This window comes from Nerophis ophidion, linkage group LG12 (assembly GCF_033978795.1).
Source record: "Nerophis ophidion isolate RoL-2023_Sa linkage group LG12, RoL_Noph_v1.0, whole genome shotgun sequence".
NCBI classification, from domain to species: Eukaryota; Metazoa; Chordata; class Actinopteri; order Syngnathiformes; family Syngnathidae; genus Nerophis; species Nerophis ophidion.
The window spans coordinates 44656107-44679738 of NC_084622.1; the positions used below are offsets into that span (position 1 = coordinate 44656107).

The 23632-nt window shown below is 39.1% G+C and overlaps 1 protein-coding gene and 1 long non-coding RNA gene across 3 annotated transcripts in view; one reads left to right on the forward strand and one right to left on the reverse strand.

The window, feature by feature from the left end:
• Positions 1–8757, reverse strand: part of LOC133563483 (CD44 antigen-like) — a 44077-nt gene extending 35320 nt beyond the window's left edge. The window contains exon 1 of the mRNA XM_061917640.1: positions 8473–8757. Coding sequence (XP_061773624.1) covers positions 8473–8539 — 67 coding nt within the window. The 5' untranslated portion in view covers positions 8540–8757. The remainder of the gene's footprint in view (positions 1–8472) is intronic.
• LOC133563484 (uncharacterized) overlaps positions 268–23632 on the forward strand; it is a 29804-nt gene continuing 6439 nt past the window's right edge. Inside the window, exons 1-4 of one of the 2 annotated variants that reach the window (XR_009809051.1) lie at positions 268–286; positions 490–546; positions 8496–8578; positions 8710–9917. This is a non-coding gene — a long non-coding RNA (uncharacterized LOC133563484). Of the gene's footprint in view, positions 287–489; positions 547–725; positions 882–8495; positions 8579–8709; positions 9918–23632 lie in introns of those variants that run through there. The other variant, XR_009809052.1, reaches the window with a different exon arrangement.

Here is a 23632-nt window from a genome sequence, read left to right on the forward strand (position 1 = left end):
GAAACCTAATATCTAAGTTCCATTTAAAGCAGTGTGGGTGGCACTGGGAGCAGGTGGGTAAAGTGTCTTGCCCAAGGACACAACAGCAGTGACAAGGATGGCGGAAGCGGGAGTCGAACCTGTGTAATAGTGTGATTTTGTTGCGCTATAGTATGAACGAGACAGGGTGTTATGTTTTATTTTGAAGTATTGGTTTTATTTTGAAGAACCGGATGTCCGGTGCAGGAAGTGACTCTGCGTTTTTTTCGGATTTTTACTTCCTCTTCTATGGACTTTTGCTGATGAGGTAATAGTTCTTCATTGCTCCGTGTTTCTTGTGTAAATATTATTTCTAAACTTTCATAGAACTTTAAAAGTTAAAACATTAATGTTGTAGGTATAAGTGATGTGTTGTTTTAAGTATTTTTTTATGCACAATTTTGTTAAGTAAGGATTAGAGCGTCGAATGTTTGAAATGTTTGGTCGTAATTACACATCGTATTTGTGCAGGTATCACTCCGCCAGAAAAGTAGAGACCTGTTTATGTGTTTGGTGTTTCCAAAACAGGTATGTGGATTTGTGTATTATTATTTTTTTGTGATAAAACGTTTTTGCTATTGTAATTTAATTTATTATTTTTATATGAATGACTGTTGTTTATTTCCTCTTCTATCCGACTTTTGCTGACGAGGTATCACTCCGCCAGAAAAGTAGAGACCTGTTTGTGTTTCGTGTTTCCAACAAAGGTGGCCAATAAACAATGAAACGACGGAATGGTGGAGTGTCTCTTACTTAAAAAACTACACAACGCAGAATAAGACTCACTACACCAGTACCAAAATTATTGCAATACTTTTCGGTACTTTTTGTTACTCTTCTAAATAAAAAAGTACCACAAAAAATTGCATTGATGGCTTTATTTTGACAAAAAATCTTAGGGTACATTAAACATATGTTTCTTATTGCAATTTAGTCCTTAAATAAAATAGTGAACATACAAGTCAACTTGTCTTTTAGTAGTAAGTGAACATTTGACATATGCAGTAACATATTGTGTCATTTATCATTCTATTATTTTGTCAAAATTATTAAGGACAAGTGGTAGAAAATGAATAATCAATCTACTTGTTCATTTACTCTTTACATCTGCTTACTTTCTCTTTTAACATGTTCCATCTACACTTCTGTAAAAATGTAATTATCACTTATTCTTCTGTTGTTTTATACTTTACATTAGTTTTGGATGATACCACACATTTGAGTATCAATCCGATACCAAGTAGAATAGAATAGAATAGAGTTTTATTGTCATTATTGCAATGAACAGGTTCAAAGAACAACGAAATTGGAGCAGCTCCTCCTAAGGTGCATATACAATATGGTAGTATAAATTTACAGGATCATACATTGATAAATAAATGATAAATGAGTTGTACTTGTATTGCGCTTTTCTACCTTCAAGGTACTCAAAGCGCTTTGACACTACTTCCACATTTACCCATTCACACACACATTCACACACTGATGAAGGGAGCTGCCATGCAAGGCACTAACCAGCACTCATCAGGAGCAAGGGTGAAGTGTCTTGCTCAGGACACAACGGACGTGACGAGGTTGGTACTAGGTGGGGATTTGAACCAGCGACGCTTGGGTTACGCACGGCCACTCTCCCACTGCGCCACACCGTCCCCTAATTGGTCATATTCAAAGTCCTCATGTGTCCATGGACATATTTCCTGAGTTTGTAAACATAATATTCGTTTAAAAAACGAAAGAAGATGGTGTGATGCCAAAAAATATCATAATCATAGTAGTATCAACTAGATCCGTTCCTGTACTTGGTATCATTACAGTAGATGTTAGGTGTAGATCCACCAATGGCGTTTGTTTACATTTTGACGCCGGTGAGCTACGGTTTGTAGTGAAACATGTTTAGCTATTCCTCGTCCTGCAGGGATGATACTTGTAAGAAACTTACTTTATTTGTTGCCATGGAGACGAGGATTAGTGATTTAGAAGTAGCTAAAACACTGCCGACTGGAGCAGGACATTAGCCGCTAGCTAGCTAGCATGTCTTAAACATCTCTTTTGGTAGGTGTTTCAGTGTTATAACTTTACATTTGTTTTTATGCTTAAATACGTCCGTTCTCCCTTTTCTGTCTACACACTGTGTCTGCTTGTAAGTACTCTGTGATTGTGTGCTGCCGAACATGCTCGTCTGTTCGTAAACCAGCAATTACAAGACGTGACGACCAGTATTTTTCAGAGGCGGCATAGTACCGAATATGATTCATTAGTATCGGGGTATGACAGTAATACCGGTATATTTTACAACCCTAGTGTGCATCAGTAAAACAAAATATCCACTATTCACTGACACACCACCACTCTCTATTGCAGTGGCCGTGTGGAAACTATGTTGCGGGCAATCCATGCGTTCCGGATTTTATCTATTTTTATTTGTTACATTAAATTGGTTAATCAAAGCAACAACATATCATTTTAAACTTTTTTCTAAAAAATGAATTGATATGATGTATGTATTGTTGCAGCCCTACACACAATGTGGTGGACAAAACCTGCAAGAATGAATATGATCCGATACAATTGCTGTATCATAAAGTATACATCAGCACTCTTAAATATGTATTACTTGAAATAGTACACATGTGGACGCAGGTGCAGCAGAGGTTGTTGTGGGTAAACAGCACGGCCCTAAACCTGTTAGCTCAGAATCCAACATTGGACAAAGTCTACTTTTTGCCACCTGCTTCTCCATGCGAGTCCAAGCTTGTCGCACACATTAAACGTTATATGATATATTTGCATGTTTAATGGCATGGACTGTGCATGAGCTGCCCTCCTTTTATACCCCAACACTTGCATTTATCAGCTTGAAATGTCTTGCTATTGTGAAAATGTGTTTGGAAGTCACCAAATTCATCAACAAGCTAACTCTGGAGAGAAAAAAAAAATCCAAAACTTAATTTTCAGACTCGGACAGGGCTTTTTAAAGGGAACATTATCACCATTGATTGATTGATTGATTGATACTTTTATTAGTAGATTGCACAGTACAGTACATATTCCGTACAATTGACCACTAAATGGTAACACCCGAATTAGTTTTTCAACTTGTTTAAGTCGGGGTCCACGTTAATCAATTCATGGTACAAATATATACTATCAACATAATACAGTCATCACACAAGTTAATCATCATAGTATGTACATTGAATTATTTACATTATTTACAATCCGGGGGGTGGGATGAGGAGCTTTGGTTGATATCAGAACTTCAGTCATCAACAATTGCATCAACAGAGAAATGTGGACATTGTAAGACCTATGTAAGCATCAATATATACCTTGATGTTGCAGAAAAAGGACCGTATATTTTTTTAACCGATTTCCGTACTCTAAATGGGTGAATTTTGGCAAATTAGACGCCTTTCTATTATTCGCTCCCGGGGCGATGACGTCACAACTTAGGTAGTCAATCCGCCATTTTCTCAAACACATTACAAACATCGAGTCAAATCGGCTCTGTTATTTTCCATTTTTTCGACTGTTTTCCGTACCTTGGAGACATTATGCCTCGTCGGTGTGTTGTCGGCGGTGTAACAACACGAACAGGGACGGATTCAAGTTGACTTACGTGGAGTGTGCATCGAGTAGCACGGCATGCTAATCGATGCTAACATGCTATTTAGGCTAGCTGTATATACATATCGCATCGTTATGCCTCATTTGTAGCTATATTTGCATCCAGCCTTTCCCTCCACCCACATTTAATGCCAAACAAACACTTACCAATCAACAGATTCAAGTTTCACCCGTGTCAAAAGATCCAAAAGTCCCTCGTCTACACATTTTACCGGCGATGCTATGACAGACATGGCACAGAGATGAATGGATACCCTGCGACACTCAAAGCAGATGCATTTAAAAAGGATAAAGTCAACAAAATCACAAAGGTGATTTTTGTTGATGTTATTGACTTAAATGCTAATCAGACATATTTGGTCGCGGCATGACTGCCAGCTAATCGGTACTAACATGCTATTTAGGCTAACTGTATGTACAGTTGTAGCTATATTTGCATCCAGCCTTTCCCTCCACCCACATTTAATGCCAAACAAACACATACCAATCGACAGATTTAAGTTGCTCCTGCACATTTTACCGGCGATGCTACGACAGACATGGCACAGAGATGTATGGATACCCTGCGACACTCAATCGTTGGTTAGAAGGCGATCGCCAAATAGCTTCAATAGCTATTCGCTCAATAGCTTCAGTTTCTTCTTCAATTTCGGTTTTGCTATCTGCCTCCATACTCCAACCATCCGTTTCAATACATGCGTAATCTGTTGAATCGCTTAAGCCGCTGAAATCCGAGTCTGAATCCAAGCTAATGTCACTATATCTTGCTGTGCTATCCGCCATGTTGGCATCACTAAATGACGTCACAGGAAAACGGACGATGGATTTAAAGATAATGAAAATCAGGCACTTTGAAGCCTTTTTTTGGGATATTCCATGATGGGTAAAATTTTGAAAAAAAATTCGAAAAATAAAATAAGCCACTGGGAGCTGATTTTTATTGGTTTTAACCCTTCTGAAAGTGTGATAATGTTCCCCTTTAACTAAATTGTTCTTGGAGCCACATTTCTAGAAAGCTAAGTATTGCATTGCAAAAACTGAAATCTAGGTCAGATGAAATATCTCAAATAAGGGTGATATTTGCTTATTTTCTGCCTGATAAGATAATTCTTCTCACTAAGCAGATTTTATGTTAGAGTGTTTTACTTGTTTTAAGGGTTTTGGTCCCAAATGATCTCAGTAAGATATTACAGTTTGTAGCTGAGATTTGATGACCTATATTGAGTAAAACATGCTTGAAACTAGAATATCAACTGATGCAAAGTTGTCATTAACACACAAGTATAAATCTACTTTTTTTAAATTAATAATTTCTTAGTTGAAGCATGAAAAAAAAAATCATGATGCCGAGCACATATCATTATGTGAAGATAATGGCATTAGCATTTACTTAATTTAAGAGTAATTTTTTAACATAATGAGCAAAAAGGTCTCTTTTTTTTCTACCAAGAAAAGTGCACTTGTTATTAGTGAGAATATACTTATTTTAAGGTATTTTTGGGTTCATTGAGGTTCAGATAATTTTACTTGTTTTGGAAAGTCTTGATAAGCTGAATTTTCTTGTTCTATTGGCAGATAATGATGCTGAGTTCAAATGAAATACCCCAATTCTTTCTTTTTTTTTTCTTGTCTTTGAATACTGACTTTTTGCAGTGTGGGGTGTCAGACTACTCCCATCACTATTATTGTTATATAATCGGTCCGCCCAGGACTCGACAATGTCTCACTCGCAAACAATTCACACATATTCACAAACTGTTTAATCAAAATAATAATGCTTTTTTGCATTGGCGAAGCAGGACCAACACCTTTTTCGTCAAACGCCACAATTATTTTCCACCGCATATTTTAGCCCTACTTCCTGTTTGTGTCTATGGTCCTAAGCCTTCTGGGTAATGGAGTGTATAAACATTTAGCAACACACCTTTCAAGTGTAAAACATACAAAGAGAATGTCTCCAAATTTAAGAGTTATTTAAATCAAAGGTCCTAAACGAATTGAATCTATCATTATTAATAATTATTCCTCGTTGGCACTGTGGCGTCCTACTCTGTTCAGCAGTCCTTGAACGCACAGTAAAATCACCTCCGTCTTGTATTTTAAGAACAATCACTCTGTTCTAAAAGAGCACAGCTTGTAGGTTCAGTGTTCACAATTGAATGGTTAATTTGCTCGGACATAAATGGATTGGGGTATTACCTTTTAAATGGAGAAAGACGTTAATGTCTCTTGTTTTCAAGTTGGCATTTAAGATAGCTAGCTGGCACCAGCGGGTTCGTGAGTTTATCAAAGTACAGTGATCAGTCACAGTTTTTCGAGAATTTTTACTTAAAACTATATAACTAACCGTTGGGAGTTTTGTAGCAGCTATCATTATTAATGTTTATTATTACATCCCTATCTGCTAGCCTGTCAGCCAGGTGACTACAAATAAATTAGCCAGAGGAGATCGCCATTTTTGATCGGTATTGAAAGGCAGTACTGTTTTTTCCGGACCATAGGGCGCACCGGATTATAAGGCACACTGCCGATGAGCGGGTCTAGTCAGGTTTATTTTTATACAAATGGCGCACTGCACAGGATTATATGGTGCATTAAAGGGGTCATTTTTATTTTTTTTCTAAATTTAAAATACTTTCTTGTGGTATACATAAAATGTAATGTTGGTTCTTGGTCAAAATGTTGCATGGATAAACTTTTACAGATCATCTTCAAGTCGCTTTCTGACAGTCGCTTCAGGATGCGCCGTTTTGTGGGCGGTCTTATTTACGTGGCTCACCTTCAGCAGCGGCTTTTCTCCGTCATATTTTTCATAGCGGTGTAGCGTGCAAGGACGTATGTGGAAGAAGTGTAAAAAGATGGCGATAACTGTTTGAATGACATTCAGACTTTACTTAAATCAATAATGGAGCAGCATTTCCTCATCCGTGGCTCACTAGTGCAATAACAAGTCAAAAACCATCCAATCGGAACTCTAATAACTAAAGTTCCGTGGGTGAATAATGTATACTCACCACACCAGTATGTTTTCGTGCTTTCATGGCGAGTTTACTGACAGATATAAGTAAGAGCTTTACACTACTTTATATTAGAAATGGCAACAGCGAAGGATGAATTTCCCATAACAAGAAGATAGAGGGAAAAGAAGAAGCTTATCAACTGTGGTGTCGCTACAGACTACAAAGGCGAATGCGCGGAAATTTCCAGAACTTATGCAGATCCCAATTATAAATTAACAGGTACTACAAGGTAAAAAAAAATGCTTTTGCAAATATATTGCGAAACAAAATCCCAGATGGCCTGTCTTACGTTATAAACACACCATAATAACACTCGTATGTTGAAGCACAACACAATCCATCAAGCGGTGCGGCTTCATAACTTACCGGCATAGCTCGGTTGGTAGAGTGGCCGTGCCAGCAATTTGAGGGTTGCTGGTTCGATTCCCGCTTGTGCCATCCTAGTCACTGCTGTTGTGTCCTTGGGCAAGACACTTTACCCACCTGCTCCCAGGGCCACCCAGACTGGTTTAAATGTAACTTAGATATTGGGTGTCACTACGTAAAGCGCTTTGAGTCACTTGAGAAAAGCGCTATATAAATATAATTATCTTCTTCACCAAAGTCGTACTAAAACATTTTGATGGATTTTTGAGCGCCGTGTGTAATCTTCTATATTTTCAATGGAGGATATACAATTTTGGTGTTGTTTACCTGGGTCATATTTCAGTCTACACATATCTCTTATGTGTGACTGCCATCATATGGCAGTCTCCACATATCTCTTATGTGTGGCTGCCATCTACTGGTCACACTTATCATTTATAAAATAGCTTCGAGGTCGGTAAGCACAAGCAAAATGATTTCGTACATAAAACGCACTGCCGAGTTTTGAGAAAATGAAAGAATTTTAAGAGCGTTCTATAGTCCAAAAAATACAGTAATCTGTAATGGCGATATCACATTCTTTTTCAAGAAAATGAACCAATACCGATCAATCGGCACATCCCTAATATAATGCATTTGATCCATGGATAAGCACATGAAACCATGCTGCTAAACATAGTGGATCTACAGAAATTGGAGATTACTTGACAACCGAATCCTTTCTCCTGACCATTTATGATATACAGTACTTGAGCCCACAGCCATGATGTTCAAAAGACCGTGTCCTGGGTTGGAGATGAGACACAAAAGCTTGCAAGTCTCGTTAAAGCAAACTGTCTTGGAGCAACCTCTCATTTTCCTTCAAATAAGTGCTCCTTGGAGAGTTCTGTGGCGTCTGTGCTTGACAACCACCTCCTCCGGGAACCCAGCCTGTTTGATTCCGCGGCAACTTCACCTACAGACACGTATCGCTCGGGGCAACCAATGCAGTCAAAAACCTCAGCGCAAGAGCACATGTCATCGAGAAGAAGAGTGACATTGGCGGGGAGGAGTAATGCTTGGAGGGAAAAAAAAAAGAAAAATATTTCTGCATGAGGATAACAAAGCTTATATGAAAGCTAGATTTGACATCTATGTTGAATTGAACAATTCTGCTGCCTGGCACACGGACGTGTTAGACGCAGACTCAGCAAAAAAGCATTTTCTTTGTGTCTGTCGGGAGTCTGCCAGGCATGAGGCTGTCTGTACCGGTTTGTAAACCCCCCACCCCCCCTCCACACCCACACACACACGTGCTTGTGCTCGCGGGCATCCTTTCATTCATTAATTCATTCATTCATCCAGCAGACTTTCATTTTGACTAAAGATTTAGCTGTGTGCCTGGCAAAATGAACACATGATCTCAAACAAAGGGCGCCGGACGAAGGCATGGTCTCCTCACCTTGAAGTTGCTCTGACCTGCAGGAGGCCAGGTGTCCTAAGGTGACCCCCAAGAGAAGAGTCCACATCTTGGGTAAACCTTGTCTGGAGATGGATGGAAGGTTAAGGTGTGTCTGATCCCTCCTTCCTTCAGCTATGAGAGCGCTTCTTGTGTGAAAAGGAAACTGATGTGTGTGTGAGTGAGTGAGTTGGCAGCTGCAGAGAACTCAGACTTTGCAAACTTTTCTATTCGGTCTAGAATGCAGAGCAGCTGTCGTCACCCACGCAAGAAGAGGAAGAGCGCTTCATGAGAGCACACACACCTCTTGCCTCTCCCACATTCGCTCCACCTCTCTCTGCCGTTTGAATAAATGGAGGTGATCGCTCCCTCCTTCCTCTTTTCAGACGGCGACTGTTTGAGTGTGCCCATCTGGTCTTTTGTTCGCTCCTCACTTCATTTTGAATTCATCCCATTTTCTTGCCTACTGTACACGTCTTCAGCGTGAGCCATTTCACAGACACACTCTTCATTCAGGAGATGTTACGACTACCGATGGACAAGAGTATCGGGACACTTATTTTACAATCAATCCGGGAGCAAGATTGTCGATAAGAGCCTTAATTCTGCATATTAGCAGACTAAGACACTTTGGAGTATTCCATGCTCCTTACTTTGTGGCAACATTTTGTAAAATGGAAACAGGGGTGTCAAACTCATTTAAGCCCAGGGGCCACAAAGAGGAAAATATACTCCCAAGTAGGTAAAATCACGGAATGATAACTTAAAAATATAGACAACTTCAGATTGTTTTCTTTGTTTAAAGGGGAACATTATCACCAGATCTATGTAAGCGTCAATATATATCTTGATGTTGCAGAAAAAAGACCATATGTTTTTTTAACCGATTTCCGAACTCTAAATGGGTGAATTTTGGCGAAGTAAACGCCTTTCTGTTTATCGCTCTCTTTGCGACGACGTCAGAACGTGACGTCACATCGGTCGTCAACGCCATGTTTCCCTACCACATCGAGTCAAATCAGCTCTGTTATTTTCCGTTTTTTTGACTGTTTTCCGTACCTGAGAGATATCATGCCTCGTCGGTGTGTTGTCCGAGGGTGTAACAACACGATCATGGACGGATTCAAGTTGATTTACGTAGAATGTGCATCAAATAGCACGGCATGCTAATCGATGCTAACATGCTATTTAGGCTAGCTGTGTGCATTATGCCTCATTTGTAGCTATATTTACATCCAGCCTTTCCCTCCATCCACATTTAATGCCAAACAAACACTTACCAATCGATGGATTTAAGTTGCTCCAGTGTCAAGAGATGCGAAAGTCCCTCGTTTGGTATTTACCGGCGATGCTACGACAGAGATGGCACAGAGATGACAAGAATGTCTGGATATCCTGCGACACAAAGCCGATGCATTCCCAACGATAAAGTCAACGAAATAACAAAGGTGAGTTTTGTTGTTATTGAATTATTGATCCAGTGTCAATGCGAAAGTCCTGATCGGTTGGTCTGCACATTTTACCGGCGATGCTAACGCAGAATAGCGTTAGCGTGGCCAAATAGCGTCAATAGCTATTCGCTCAATAGCTTCAGTTTCTTCTTCAATTTCGGTTTTGCTATCTGCCTCCATACTCCAACCATCCGTTTCAATACATGCTAAATCTGTTGAATCGCTTAAGCCGCTGAAATCCGCGTCTGAATCCGAGCTAATGTTGCTATATCTTGCTGTGCTATTCGCTTTGTATTGGAATCGCTATGTGACGTCACAGGGGAATGGACAGTGGCATCGCAAATAGCGAAAATCAAGCACTTTAAAGCTTTTTTTAGGGATATTCCGGGAGATGTAAAATTTTGAAAAAAGCTTTGAAAAATAAAATGAGCCACTGGGAACTGATTTTTATTGGTTTTAACCCCTCTGAAATTGTGATAATGTTCCCCTTTAAAAAAAAAAAACGGAACAAGCTCAATCTGAAAACATAAAAATTATAATGTTTTTGTTTTTTTTCACACTTACCTTTTGCTGTTCATAGAAGTCTATTAGAAGTCTATCTTCATTCGTCATGATTTATCATTTCTGAAAAAATGATGTGATAATGTTCATCGGTCAAATAGATGTGAGTCTGGCAGAGTTTTAAAATGCTCTCATTGGTGTAAAATTTCAATCTATCCGAAGATGCAATAAATAGTAATATAAAAATCCAATTACAGGATGTTGTTAATGTAATTTCCTCATTTTCCTCAACTGGTGTACTAGCTTCATGTGGTTTATTTCTGTACACATGTAGCATCATTTACAACAAAACTTGGGAATTTGGACTCATTTCATGAATCACACATGAAGTTGGAAGGGGATACATGTAATTTCAGCTTGTTTATGTGTGTCCAGGTAATGTGTCCCCAGTCCTCTATCTTAGACACCGACCTCTATTTAATAATACAACTGTAACATTTGACAACCAAATAATTAAACAAGGTGACTCGGTAAAGAATCTGGGTATTATCTTCGACCCAACTCTCTCCTTTGAGTCACACATTAAAAGCGTTACTAAAACGGCCTTCTTTCATCTCCGTAATATCGCTAAAATTCGCTCCATTTTGTCCACTAAAGACGCCGAGATCATTATCCATGCGTTTGTTACGTCTCGATTACTGTAACGTATTATTTTCGGGTCTCCCCATGTCTAGCATTAAAAGATTACATTTGGTATAAAATGCGGCTGCTAGACTTTTGACAAGAACAAGAAAGTTTGATCACATTACGCCTGTACTGTATATACCTTTATATACATATATACATACATATATACCTATACTGTATATACCTTTATATACATATATACATACATATATACCTATACTGTATATACCTTTATATACATATATACATACATAAATACCTATACTGGCTCACCTGCACTGGCTTCCTGTGCACTTAAGATGTGACTTTAAGGTTTTACTACTTACGTATAAAATACTACACGGTCTAGCTCCATCCTATCTTGCCGATTGTATTGTACCATATGTCCCGGCAAGAAATCTGCGTTCAAAGGACTCCGGCTGATTAGTGATTCCTAAAGCCCAAAAAAAAGTCTGCGGGCTATAGAGCTTTTTCATTTCGGGCTCCAGTACTCTGGAATGCCCTCCCGGTAACAGTTCGAGATGCTACCTCAGTAGAAGCATTTAAGTCTCACCTTAAAACTCATTTGTATACTCTAGCCTTTAAATAGACCTCCTTTTTAGACCAGTTGATCTGCCGCTTCTTTTCTTTTTCTCCTCTGTCCCCTCCTCCCTTGTGGAGGGGGTCCGGTCCGATGACCATGGATGAAGTACTGGCTGTCCAGAGTCGGGACCCAGGATGGACCGCTCGCCTGTGTATCGGTTGGGGACATCTCTACGCGGCTGATCCAACTCCGCTTGGGATGGTTTCCTGTGGACGGGACTCTCGCTGCTGTCTTGGATCCGCTTTGAACTGAACTCTCGCGGCTGTGTTGGAGCCACTATGGATTGAACTTTCACAGTATCATGTTAGACCCGCTCGACATCCATTGCTTTCAGTCCCCTAGAGGGGGGCGGGGGGGTTGCCCAGATTTGAGGTCCTCTCCAAGGTTCTCATAGTCATCATTGTCACCGACGTCCCGCTTATGTGGGTTCTTCTGAGGATGTCGTAGTCGTAGTGGTTTGTACAGTCCTTTGAGACATTTGTGATTTAGGGCTATATAAATAAACATTGATTGATTGATTGATAACCGGACACAAAGCTCCGCCCCCTCTAAAGTCATACGCACACCTGCGGCAGTGGAGACGAAGAATTGCTATTGCGACATCCAGTGGACACATTTAAAAGAGCAGTTTCTTTCAATCTAAAATTTTAGCTAGTTTTAATACTTGGCAAAATCATCTCGCGGGCCAGATAAAATCGGTTCGCGGGCCTGATCTGGCCCGCGAACCGTATGTTTGACACCCCTAGCCTAAAATCTACATTGCAATACAGAGTCGTGAGCAAAAGTTTACATTCACTTGTAAAGAATATAATTAAAGTTAAAGTACCAATGATTGTCACACACATACTAGATGTGGCGAAATTATTCTCTGCATTTGATCCATCAGCCTTGATCACCCCTGGGGGGTGAGGGGAGCAGAATGTCATGGCTGTCTTGAGTTTCCAATCATTTCTACAGTTGGTCTTTTTTTGTGATGGAGTGATTTGAGCACATACTTGTTGGTCACATAAAACAGTGGTTCCCTGGGAACATTTTTTTATTTCAAGTACCCCCTAATCAGAGCAAAGCATTTTTGGTTGAAAAAAAAGCGATAAAGAAGTAAAATACAGCACTATGTCATCAGTTTCTGATTTATTAAATTGTATAACAGTGCAAAATATTGCTCATGTGTAGTGGTCTTTTTTCAACTATTTGGAAAAAAAGATATAAAAATAACTAAAAACTTGTTGAAAAATAAAGATTTCTACACATCATCAACTTAAAGTGCCTTCTTTGGGGATTGTAATAGAGATCCATCTGGATTCATCAACTTAATTCTAAACATTTCTTCACAAAAAACAAAAAAGGCTTTAACATCAATATTTATGGAACATGTCCACAAAAAATCCAGCTGTCAACACTGAATATTGCATTGTTGCATTTCTTTTCACAGTTTATGAACTTACATTCATATTTTGTTGAAGTATTATTCAATAAATATATTTATAAAGGATTTTTGCTATTTTTAGAATATTTAAAAAAAATCTTACGTACCCCTTGGCATACCTTCAAGTACCCCCAGGGATACGCGTACCCCCATTTGAGAAACCCTGACATAAAACTTTCATCAAGTTTGGTTCTTTTATGAATTCATTATGGGTCTACTTAGAATGGGACCAAATCTGCTGGATCAAAAGTATACATACAGCAATGTTTATATTTGGTTACATGTCCCTTGGCAAGTTCCACTGCAATAAGGAATTTTTGGGAGCCAACTGGTTGAATTTTTGACCACTCCTCTTGACAAAACTGGTGCAGTTCAGCTAAATTTGTTGGTTTTCTGACATGGACTTGTTTCTTCAGCATTGTCCACAAGTTTAAGTCAGGACTTTGGGAAGGCCATTCTAAATCCTTAATTCTAGCCTGATTTAGCCATTCCTTTACCCATTTTGACATGTGTTTAGGTTCATTGTCCTGTTGGAACATCCAACTGTGCCCAAGACCCGACCTCCGGCCTGATGATTTTAGGTTGTCCTGAATAATTTGGAGGCAATCCTCCTTTTTCATTGTTCCATTTACTCTCTGTAAAGCACCAGCTCCATTGGCAGAAAAACATGCCCAGGGCATAATACTACCACCACCATTGCTTGGCGGTAGGTGTGGTGTTCCTGGGATTAAAGGCCTCACCTTTTCTCGTCTAAACATATTGCTGGGCATTGTGGCCCAACAGCTACATTTTTGTTTCATCTGACATCACATGGACAAAGATAGGACCTTCTGGAGGAAAGTTCTGTGGTCAGATGAAACAAAAAATGTCAGCTTTTTTAAACTCGATGTGGTGAATCCCATTCTTAAAAAAGCTAGTCTTGATCCGGCTCATATCAAAATTTCCCTTTATGTCAAAAATCATGGAAAAAATGGTTGCAAAGCAGCTGAACTCATTTTTGGAACAGTATGATTTTTATGATAAATACCATTCTGGCTTTAAGTCATTTAACTCCACCTTTTGAAAGTTTCCAGTGTAGTGATGATGTCCGCTGACTGTGGTCGCTACACAGTTTAAGTTTTACTCCATTTGACATCTGCCTTTGATCCTGTGGATCACAGTATACTGATAGATCGACTCAAATCTGGGATGGGGTTTTCTGGTGCTGTTCTCCAGTGGTTTACTTATGATATAAATGGAAGAACTGTTAATGTTGCTTTTAACAATGTAATGTCCAATGTGGCCAACCTGTCATGTGGTGTGGCCAAGGGTTCTGTTCTAGGCCTCTTTTATTTAGTTGTACCTGATGTTGCTGGTTGATGGGTAGGTTAAAAAATTTTTCTTATCATTTCTATGCAGATAATTTTCAACTGTTATGCTCCTTCAATGATTCAGAGTTTTACTTTTTATCTGAGTTCTTTGAATATGTATCCTGTATCAAAAACTGGTTGTCCTCAAATTTCCTCCAGACAGATTCTAACAAAACGGAAACTCTGCTAATAGCTCCCGATAAAAAGATCACTCTGATCAAAAACTCCCTTGGTGCTCTGGGTAGGGTAGTTCTTTTTTTCCCTGGCTCATAACATCACAATATAGTACCATGTATATGATGCGTTCAGTTTATCAAAGCACCAAGCAAACAATCGGAAAATTCCCATCATATCAATTCCTAGATATGGTCATAATTATTTTAAGTGCACTACGCAGAATAAACACAACATTATTAATATTGCTACTACGGATAATTTGATCAAAAATTCCCTAAAACAGCCCACTACCTATAATATAGGTTTTTTTAAACATAAGATCCCTGATAAAAAAAAATGTTTCTGCTGTTACCTCAGAAATTGCCTGTTCAGATGTTATGATTGTGGCTCAGAGATTTGTATGTAGATTATATTTAGTTTCCATAACAAACAAGATAACTTAAATACCCTGGCAGTGGCAATAAGCTTAAATGTTTGTATTTACATTTTTTGAGTTGATTTTCATCAAATATGCTATTTAACTGCTACTGTTTAACAAGGACTGATTTAAATTGTGTTTGCACAACAAATGTTTTGGCGCTTTTGTTCATGTGGGAGAATATTCCAATAAAGGTGCACTACACACTACTTTTGAATTCATTATTGGGCTATGCGTATACAATGCAGTTAATTGTGATTAATCAGAGAAATAGTGCGATTAACTTCGATTACAATTTTTAATCGTTGCCCAGCCCTAATATATATATATATATATATATATATATATATATATATATATATATATATTTATATCCACACACATGCATAGATACATACATATGAATATATATACATATACAGATATAAAGTTATTGCACATTATAGTCCGAAAAAAACCCAACTAAAAAGACATGTCAACATTTTGACATGTTTAAATATGTACATAATGACTATAAATGGCACACCTTCCAGTGAAACACAGGAAGTGTGACGAATGACAGAAAATACCCCAAAAGAACTGTGGCTATTGGTCATGTTCTTATCAGCTATAAGTTAACGTGGCGGGGAAAGAAAGACACTGAGGACAATGTGGTTCCAACTCCCTGGCCTCCCAACTTCCTTTAACCTTGACTAATATCCACAAGAGAATAATGGATTTAAACATATCTTGTTAGATTTACTTCATAAAATTCTGATTGTGTTACAAAAAAACTCACATTTCTTTCTGACTTCATTCATACAATATTTACTTCTGTTTAATGCAGGCGATTAAACTGAAACCATGACCGCCATTTCCTTAGCAACAGTTACTATATGAATCTGGTTGAATACAAACACCCAAACAAAAACACTTGCACCATCATCGTGGTCATTGTTTCTTGTACAAACCCCGTTTCCATATGAGTTGGGAAATTTGTTAGATGTAAATATAAACGCAATACAATGATTTGCAAATTATTTTCAACCCATATTCAGTTGAATATGCTACAAAAACAACATATTTGATGTTCAAACTGATAAAAACCTTTTTTTTTTGCAAATAATCATTAATTTTAGAATTTTATGCCAGCAACACGTGACAAAGAAGTTGGGAAAGGTGGCAATACATACTGATAAAGTTGAGGAATGCTCATCAAACACTTATTTGGAACATCCCACAGGTGTGCAGGCTAATTGGGAACAGGTGGGTGCCATGATTGGGTATAAAAGCAGCTTCCCAAAAAATGCTCAGTCTTTCACAAGAAAGGATGGGGCGAGGTACACCCCTTTGTCCACAACTGTGTGAGCAAATAGTCAAACAGTTTCAGAACAACGTTTCTCAAAGTGCAATTGCAAGAAATTTAGGGATTTCAACATCTACGCTCCATAATATCATCAAAATGTTCAGAGAATCTGGAGAAATCACTCCACGTAAGCGGCATGGCCGAAACCAACATTGAATGACCGTGACCTTCAATCCCTCAGATGGCACTGTATCAAAAACCGACATATATCTCTAAAGGATATCACCACATGGGCTCAGGAACACTTTAGAACACCACTGTCACTAAATACAGTTTGTCGCTACATCTGTAAGTGCAAGTTAAAGCTCTACAATGCAAAGAAAAAGCCATTTATCAACAACATCCAGAAACGCCGCCTGCTTCTCTGGGCCCAAGATCATCTAAGATGGACTGATGCAAAGTGGAAAAGTGTTCTGTGGTCTGACGAGTCCACATTTCAAATTGTTTTTGGAAATATTCGACATCGTGTCATCCGGACCAACGGGGAAGCGAACCATCCAGACTGTTATCGACGCAAAGTTGAAAAGCCAGCATCTCTGACGGTATCGGGGTGCATTAGTGCCCAAGGCATGGGTAACTTACACATCTGTGAAGGCACCATTAATGCTGAAAGGTACATACAGGTATTGGAACAACATATGCTGCCATCTAAGCACCGTCTGTTTCCTGGACGCCCCTGCTTATTGCAGCAAGACAATGCCAAGCCACATTCAGCACGTGTTACAACAGCGTGGCTTCGTAAAAAAAGAGTGCGGGTACTTTCCTGGCCCGCTTGCAGTCCAGACCTGTCTCCAATCGAAAATGTGTGGCGCATTATGAAGCGGAAAATACGACAGCGGAGACCCCGGACTGTTGAACAACTGAAGCTCTACATAAAACAAGAATGGGAAAGAATTCCACTTTCGAAGCTTCAACAATTAGTTCCCTCAGTTCCCAAACGTTTATTGAGTGTTGTTAAAAGAAAAGGTGATGCGACACAGTGGTGAACATGCCCTTTCCCAACTACTTTGGCACGTGTTGCAGCCATGAAATTCTAAGTTAATTATTATTTGCAAAAAAAAATAAAGTTTATGAGTTTGAACATCAAATATCTCGTCTTTGTAGTGCATTCAATTGAATATGGGTTGAAAAAGATTTGCAAATTATTGTATTCTGTTTTGATATACCTCTAACACAATTTCCCAACTCATATGGAAACAGGGTTTGTAAATTAAATTTAACATTATTTGTCAAAAAAATACAGTTTTTTTTCTGGTGCTAAAAACTAATGATCCACCAGGCTAAGTTGGCTTCCTTAACAAAACAATGTCTGCCCTAGTTTCTGTATCTGGAAAATCATTGACACAAACTAAAAGATGGACAGAAAGTCAATATGTAACATTGGAGGAGATTGATGAATCACTTTTAAAAGAGGCTACCATGGAAGAACCCATTTAGAAATCACCTGTGTGTCGTGGAATGTCCATAATATTTGATCACTGTTCTTTTTACGCAACGCAGATACATTTATGATGAGGTGAACTTCAAAAATCACGTTTAACTGCTTTGCAAATTAACTTTTTGACGTTTTTACTTAACAGTTTGAATGTAAGCTCACATAAGCATAATTCCTAGGTGTGTTTTCCCACTTTATTTTACTAACCATTTGTATATCGGCAAAGACTGAGCTCTAAATTAAAAGCGAGACTGCTGACACTGACAATGCAGTAAAGTAAAACATTTCCATGACAGCTAGTCAGTGAGGACACACACATAGTCTCCCTTCAGACGTCTTCGTGGTCGGGAATCTGAGCAATGGCCAAGAAATGGTACCTCCTCAGCATTCCTTTCATAAAACGTGCCTTTTTCCCCTCCGGTGAACTAAATATGCACAAAGTGACAAGTACAGGTCATATTTTATGTCCATAACCGCGCGATAAACTTTAAGAAGCCACTGTTTAAACACCCAGTGGCTGTGGAGCAGGGTGACCAAACCAGTATTGCAGATTATTTGTCCTTAACATTATCTGAGGACAAAGTTTACACAGAGCTTAACATGATTTCATCTGTGGAAACAAAAAACGGTGGTGTTTTTCTGCTCTGCTGCCGCCTATCTGCTTTCTTTTGGTTTTGAGGGTTCCGGTGCAGAGCCACTCACTCACAACTGCAGCCAATTAGCAATTTGGTCTTCGATCCTAAACCGTGCCACCAGCCATAGTCTTTGCCGGTGGATTGTGTGATAGTTCACTCTTAACCAAAGATATTTCCACACCACCTGTGATCATCTCTCCCTTTGGCCTCTACAGACATTCACCTAAAGCAGCGGCTTTTATATGCTGTTGTTTGTCCACTTCTTTTGAGTGCGTTTTCTGTAGTGATGGTCAGATGAACACCGGATGAGAATTTTGAACCACCTGAGCCATTGGTTAGAGAATTTCTCAAAGCTTCATGCATGCTTTGGCCAAATGCTGGCCAAATATATCATTCCACACAGATGTATCTTAAAGGGGAACATTATCACCAGACCCATGTAAGCGTCAATATATACCTTGATGTTGCAGAAAAAAGACCATATTTTTTTTTTAACCGATTTCCGAACTCTAAATGGGTGAATTTTGGCGAATTAAACGCCTTTCTATTTATCGCATTCGGAGCGATGACGTCAGAACGTGACGTCACCTTGGTAATAAAGCCTCCATTTTCTCAAACACATTTTCTCAGCTCTGTTATTTTCCGTTTTTTCGACTATTTTCTGGGACCTTGGAGACATCATGCCTCGTGGGTGTGTTGTCGGAGGGTGTAACAACACTAACAGGGAGGGATTCAAGTTGCACCACTGGCCCAAAGATGCAAAAGTGGCAAGAAATTGGACGAAATTCGTTCAAAATACGTGGGTGTGGGGAAAGCCGACGAAATGGTCAGTCGTTTCTTCCGCACACTTTACCGACAAAAGCTATGCTACTACAGAGATGGCAAGATTGTGTGGATATCCTGCAACACTCAAAGCAGATGCATTTCCAACGATAAAGTCAAAGAAATCTACCGCCAAACCCCCTTCGAATGTCCCGGAGTGTGTGCACATTTTACCGGCGGTGCTAAGACAGACATGGCACAGAGATGTGTGGATAACCTGCAGATGCATTTTCAACGATAAAGTCAATTAAATCACAAAGGTGAGTTTTGTTGATATTGTTGACTTATATGCTAATCAGACATATTTGGTCGTGGCATGACTGCCAGCTAATCGATGCTAACATGCTATTTAGGCTAGCTGTACGTACATTTGAAACTACATTCACATCCAGCTGTTTCCCTCCACCCACGTTTGATGCCAAACAAACACTTACCAATCGATGGATTTAAGTTGATCCAGTGTCACAAGATGCGAAACTTCCGATCGTTGGTCTGCACATTTTACCGGCAATGCTAAGGCAAACATGGCCAAATAGCTTCAATAGCTATTCGCTCAATGGCTTCAGTTTCTTTTTCAATTTCTTTTTTCGCTATCTGCCTCCATATTCCAACCATCCATTTCAATACATGCGTAATCTGTTGAATTGCTTAAGCCGCTGAAATCCGAGTCTGAATCCGAGCTAATGTTGCTATATCTTGCCGTGCTATCCGTATTGGCATCACTGGATGACGTCACAGGAAAATGGACGATGGCTTCACAGATAGCGAAAATCAGGCACTTTAAAGCTTTTTTATAGAGATATTCCGGGATAGGTAAAACTTTGAAAAAAACTTCAAAAAATAAAATAAGCCACTTGGAACGGATTTTTATTGGTTTTAACCCTTCTGAAATTGTGATAATGTTCCCCTTTAACGACACAATTTGTGATGCACTTAATGTTTACATCTTTTTTGGCACTTGGAAATGACTATGAATTCCAAAAAATATATGACCAAAATGGTTTCACAATATAAATGAACACATACACATATATATATATATACACACATATATATATATATATATATTATATATAATATATATATATATATATATATATATATATATATATATATATATATATATATATGTATAAAAAATATGTTCTTACTGTACCGTATTTTCCGGAACATAGGGCGCACCGGATAATAAGGCGCACTGCCAATGAATAGTATTTTTTTTTCATATATTAGGCGCACTGGATTATAGGGCGCATTAAAAGTGTCATATATTATAATTTTTTTCCAAAGTAAAAACACTTCCTTGTGGTCTACATAACATGTAATGGTGGTTCTTTAGTCAAAATGTTACATAGATTATATTACTCAGTGGCCTAGTGGTTAGAGTGTTCGCCCTGAGATCGGTAGGTTGGGAGTTCAAACCCCGGCCGAGTCAAACCAAAGACTATAAAAATGGGACCCATTACCTCCCGGCTTGGCACTCAGCATCAAGGGTTGGAATTGGGGGTTAAATCACCAAAAATGATTCCCGGGCGCGGCACGGCTGCTGCCCACTGCTCCCCTCACCTCCCAGGGGGTGATCAAGGGGATGGGTCAAATGCAGAGGACACATTTCACCACACCAAGTGTGTGTGTGACAATCATTGGTACTTTAACTTTAACTTTAACATATTCAAGCCGCTTTCTGACAGTCGCTTCTGGATGCACCATTTTTATTTACGATCGTATTTAGCGTGCAATGACGGGAGTAGAAGAAGTGTCAAAAGACGGAGCTAACTGTTTTAATGACATTCAGACTATACTTATATCAATAACGGAGCAAGAGCTCATCTCGCCTGTAGTCCAGACCTGTCTCCCATTGAAAATGTCTGCCGTAAAATACCTAAAATACTACAACGGAGACCGCGAACTGTTGAACAACTTAAGCTCTACATCAAGCAAGAATGGGATCGAATTCCACCAGAAAAGCTTCCAAAATTGGTCTCCTCAGTTCCCAAACGTTTACTGGGTGTTGTTTGAAGGAAAGGCCATGTAACACAGTGGTAAAAATGCTTCTTGCCAACTTTTATACAATGTGTTGCTGCCATTAAATTCTAAGTTAATAATTATTAGCAAAAAAAATGTTTTTTCTCAATTTGAACATTAATATCTTGTCTTAGCAGTCAATTCAATTGAATATAGGTTTAAAAGGATTTGAAAATCATTGTATTCTATTTTTATTTACGAGTTACACAACGTGCTAACTTCAATCAATCAATCAATCAATCAATGTTTATTTATATAGCCCTAAATCACAAATGTCTCAAAGGACTGCACAAATCACTATGACTACGACATCCTCGGAAGAACCCACAAAAGGGCAAGGAAAACTCACACCCAGTGGTACGCCAGTGACAATGATGACTATGAGAAACCTTGGAGAGGACCTCAAATGTGGGCAACCCCCCCACTCTAGGGGACCGAAAGTAATGGATGTCGAGCGGGTCTAACATGATACTAAAATTTTTGATTGAAAGAAACTGCTCTTTTAAATGTGTCCACTGCATGTCGCAATAGCAATTCTTCGTCTCCACTGCCGCGGGTGTGCGTATGACTTTAGAGGGGGCGGAGCTTTGTGTCCGGTTATCAATCAATCAATCAATGTTTATTTATATAGCCCTAAATCACAAATGTCTCAAAGGACTGTACAAACCACTACGACTACGACATCCTCGGAAGAACCCACATAAGCGGGACGTCGGTGACAATGATGACTATGAAAACCTTGGAGAGGACCTCAAATCTGGGCAACACCCCCCCCCCCCCCTCCTGTAGGGGACCGAAAGTAATGGATGTCGAGCGGGTCTAACATGATACTGTGAAAGTTCAATCCATAGTGGCTCCAACACAGCCGCGAGAGCCCAGTCCAAAGCGGATCCAAGACAGCAGCGAGAGTCCGGTCCACAGGAAACCATCCCAAGCGGAGTCGGATCAGCAGCGTAGAGATGTCCCCAACCGATACACAGGCGAGCGGTCCATCCTGGGTCCCGACGAGCAGTCCATCCTGGGTCCTGACTCTGGACAGCCAGTACTTCATCCATGGTCATCGTACCGGACCCCCTCCACAAGGGAGGGGGGGACAGAGGAGAAAAAGAAAAGAAGCGGCAGATCAACTGGTCTAAAAAGTAGGTCTATTTAAAGGCGAGAGTATGCAAATGACTGGGTTTTGTACAAAACTGCATCGAGTGTACAAGCTTTTACTAAATTTTGGACTTTGGTCAAGAACCAAATAAATCCGTAGATTAAGTTTGCACCGCAGTTGAGGTTGTGAGCCAGTATTCGGGTTACGAGCCTTCCAACCACTAGTTAGTGTAGCGAATGTCACACCTGGTCACGTATCAAATGTTTATTTATTTTTTGCAAGACACACAAAAAAAGAATTAAATAATTCGATTTTTTAAAAAATGCATCAGTCAAATGAGGCCCGTAAATCTTTTAGCATAAAGCTGCAGACTACAGTAAACATGTCATTCTTGTTCAGGTCAAATTGGAGATCAGTCCCTTTAACATGTTTGAAGGAAGCAACCCATAATTCTTTAAATAATGTAGAACAACCATCCAATCTGATCTTCTACAATAGGAGGAAATAAAGAATATCTCTAATTTTGTTGCTTTCCGATTTAACACAATGAGTCTTCTTGCCAGGAAGGAAATGCTACAATATCTTTTTGCATTTGTTGAAGATGACCAAGGGGTTACCACAAATAATCCACATCCAGGATTCGAACATTAAAATATTTTCCTAACAACGGACATTTATCCATGAATATATGGAGTAACTTTTTTGTGATGAGGAGTATCAGTTTGAAGGAGATACTCGTTGGATTAATTGGAGGTTTTTGGACAGTTTTAGAGGGATTTATAGGAAAACCCCTGCTCTGTTAATAGCCTCTTAACAGCAATGTTTCGATATTTGCAATGCACAGGAAATGGAAAGACGTGTTGTTTTCGCACATAAGGGTTGTCGATATTGGGCAAAATTCCAAGAGAAGTGCAGATTAGTCTGGTGCAATGAATGAATTAATGAATTGATTAACGTGGACCCCGACTTAAACAAGTTGAAAAACTAATTCGGGTGTTACCATTTAGTGGTCAATTGTACGAAATATGTACTGTACTGTGCAATCTACTAATAAAAGTATCAATCAATCAATCAATGGTTTAAAAGAATAAGATCCTGGAGAAATTAATAATTTTGCAATGCAGTCTGCTGAAAATGATGGAAAACGCCATTCTACATAGCAACTGACGCAGTGGTCATAGTTGGAATTGCCAAAAAACAAACAAAAAAAAAC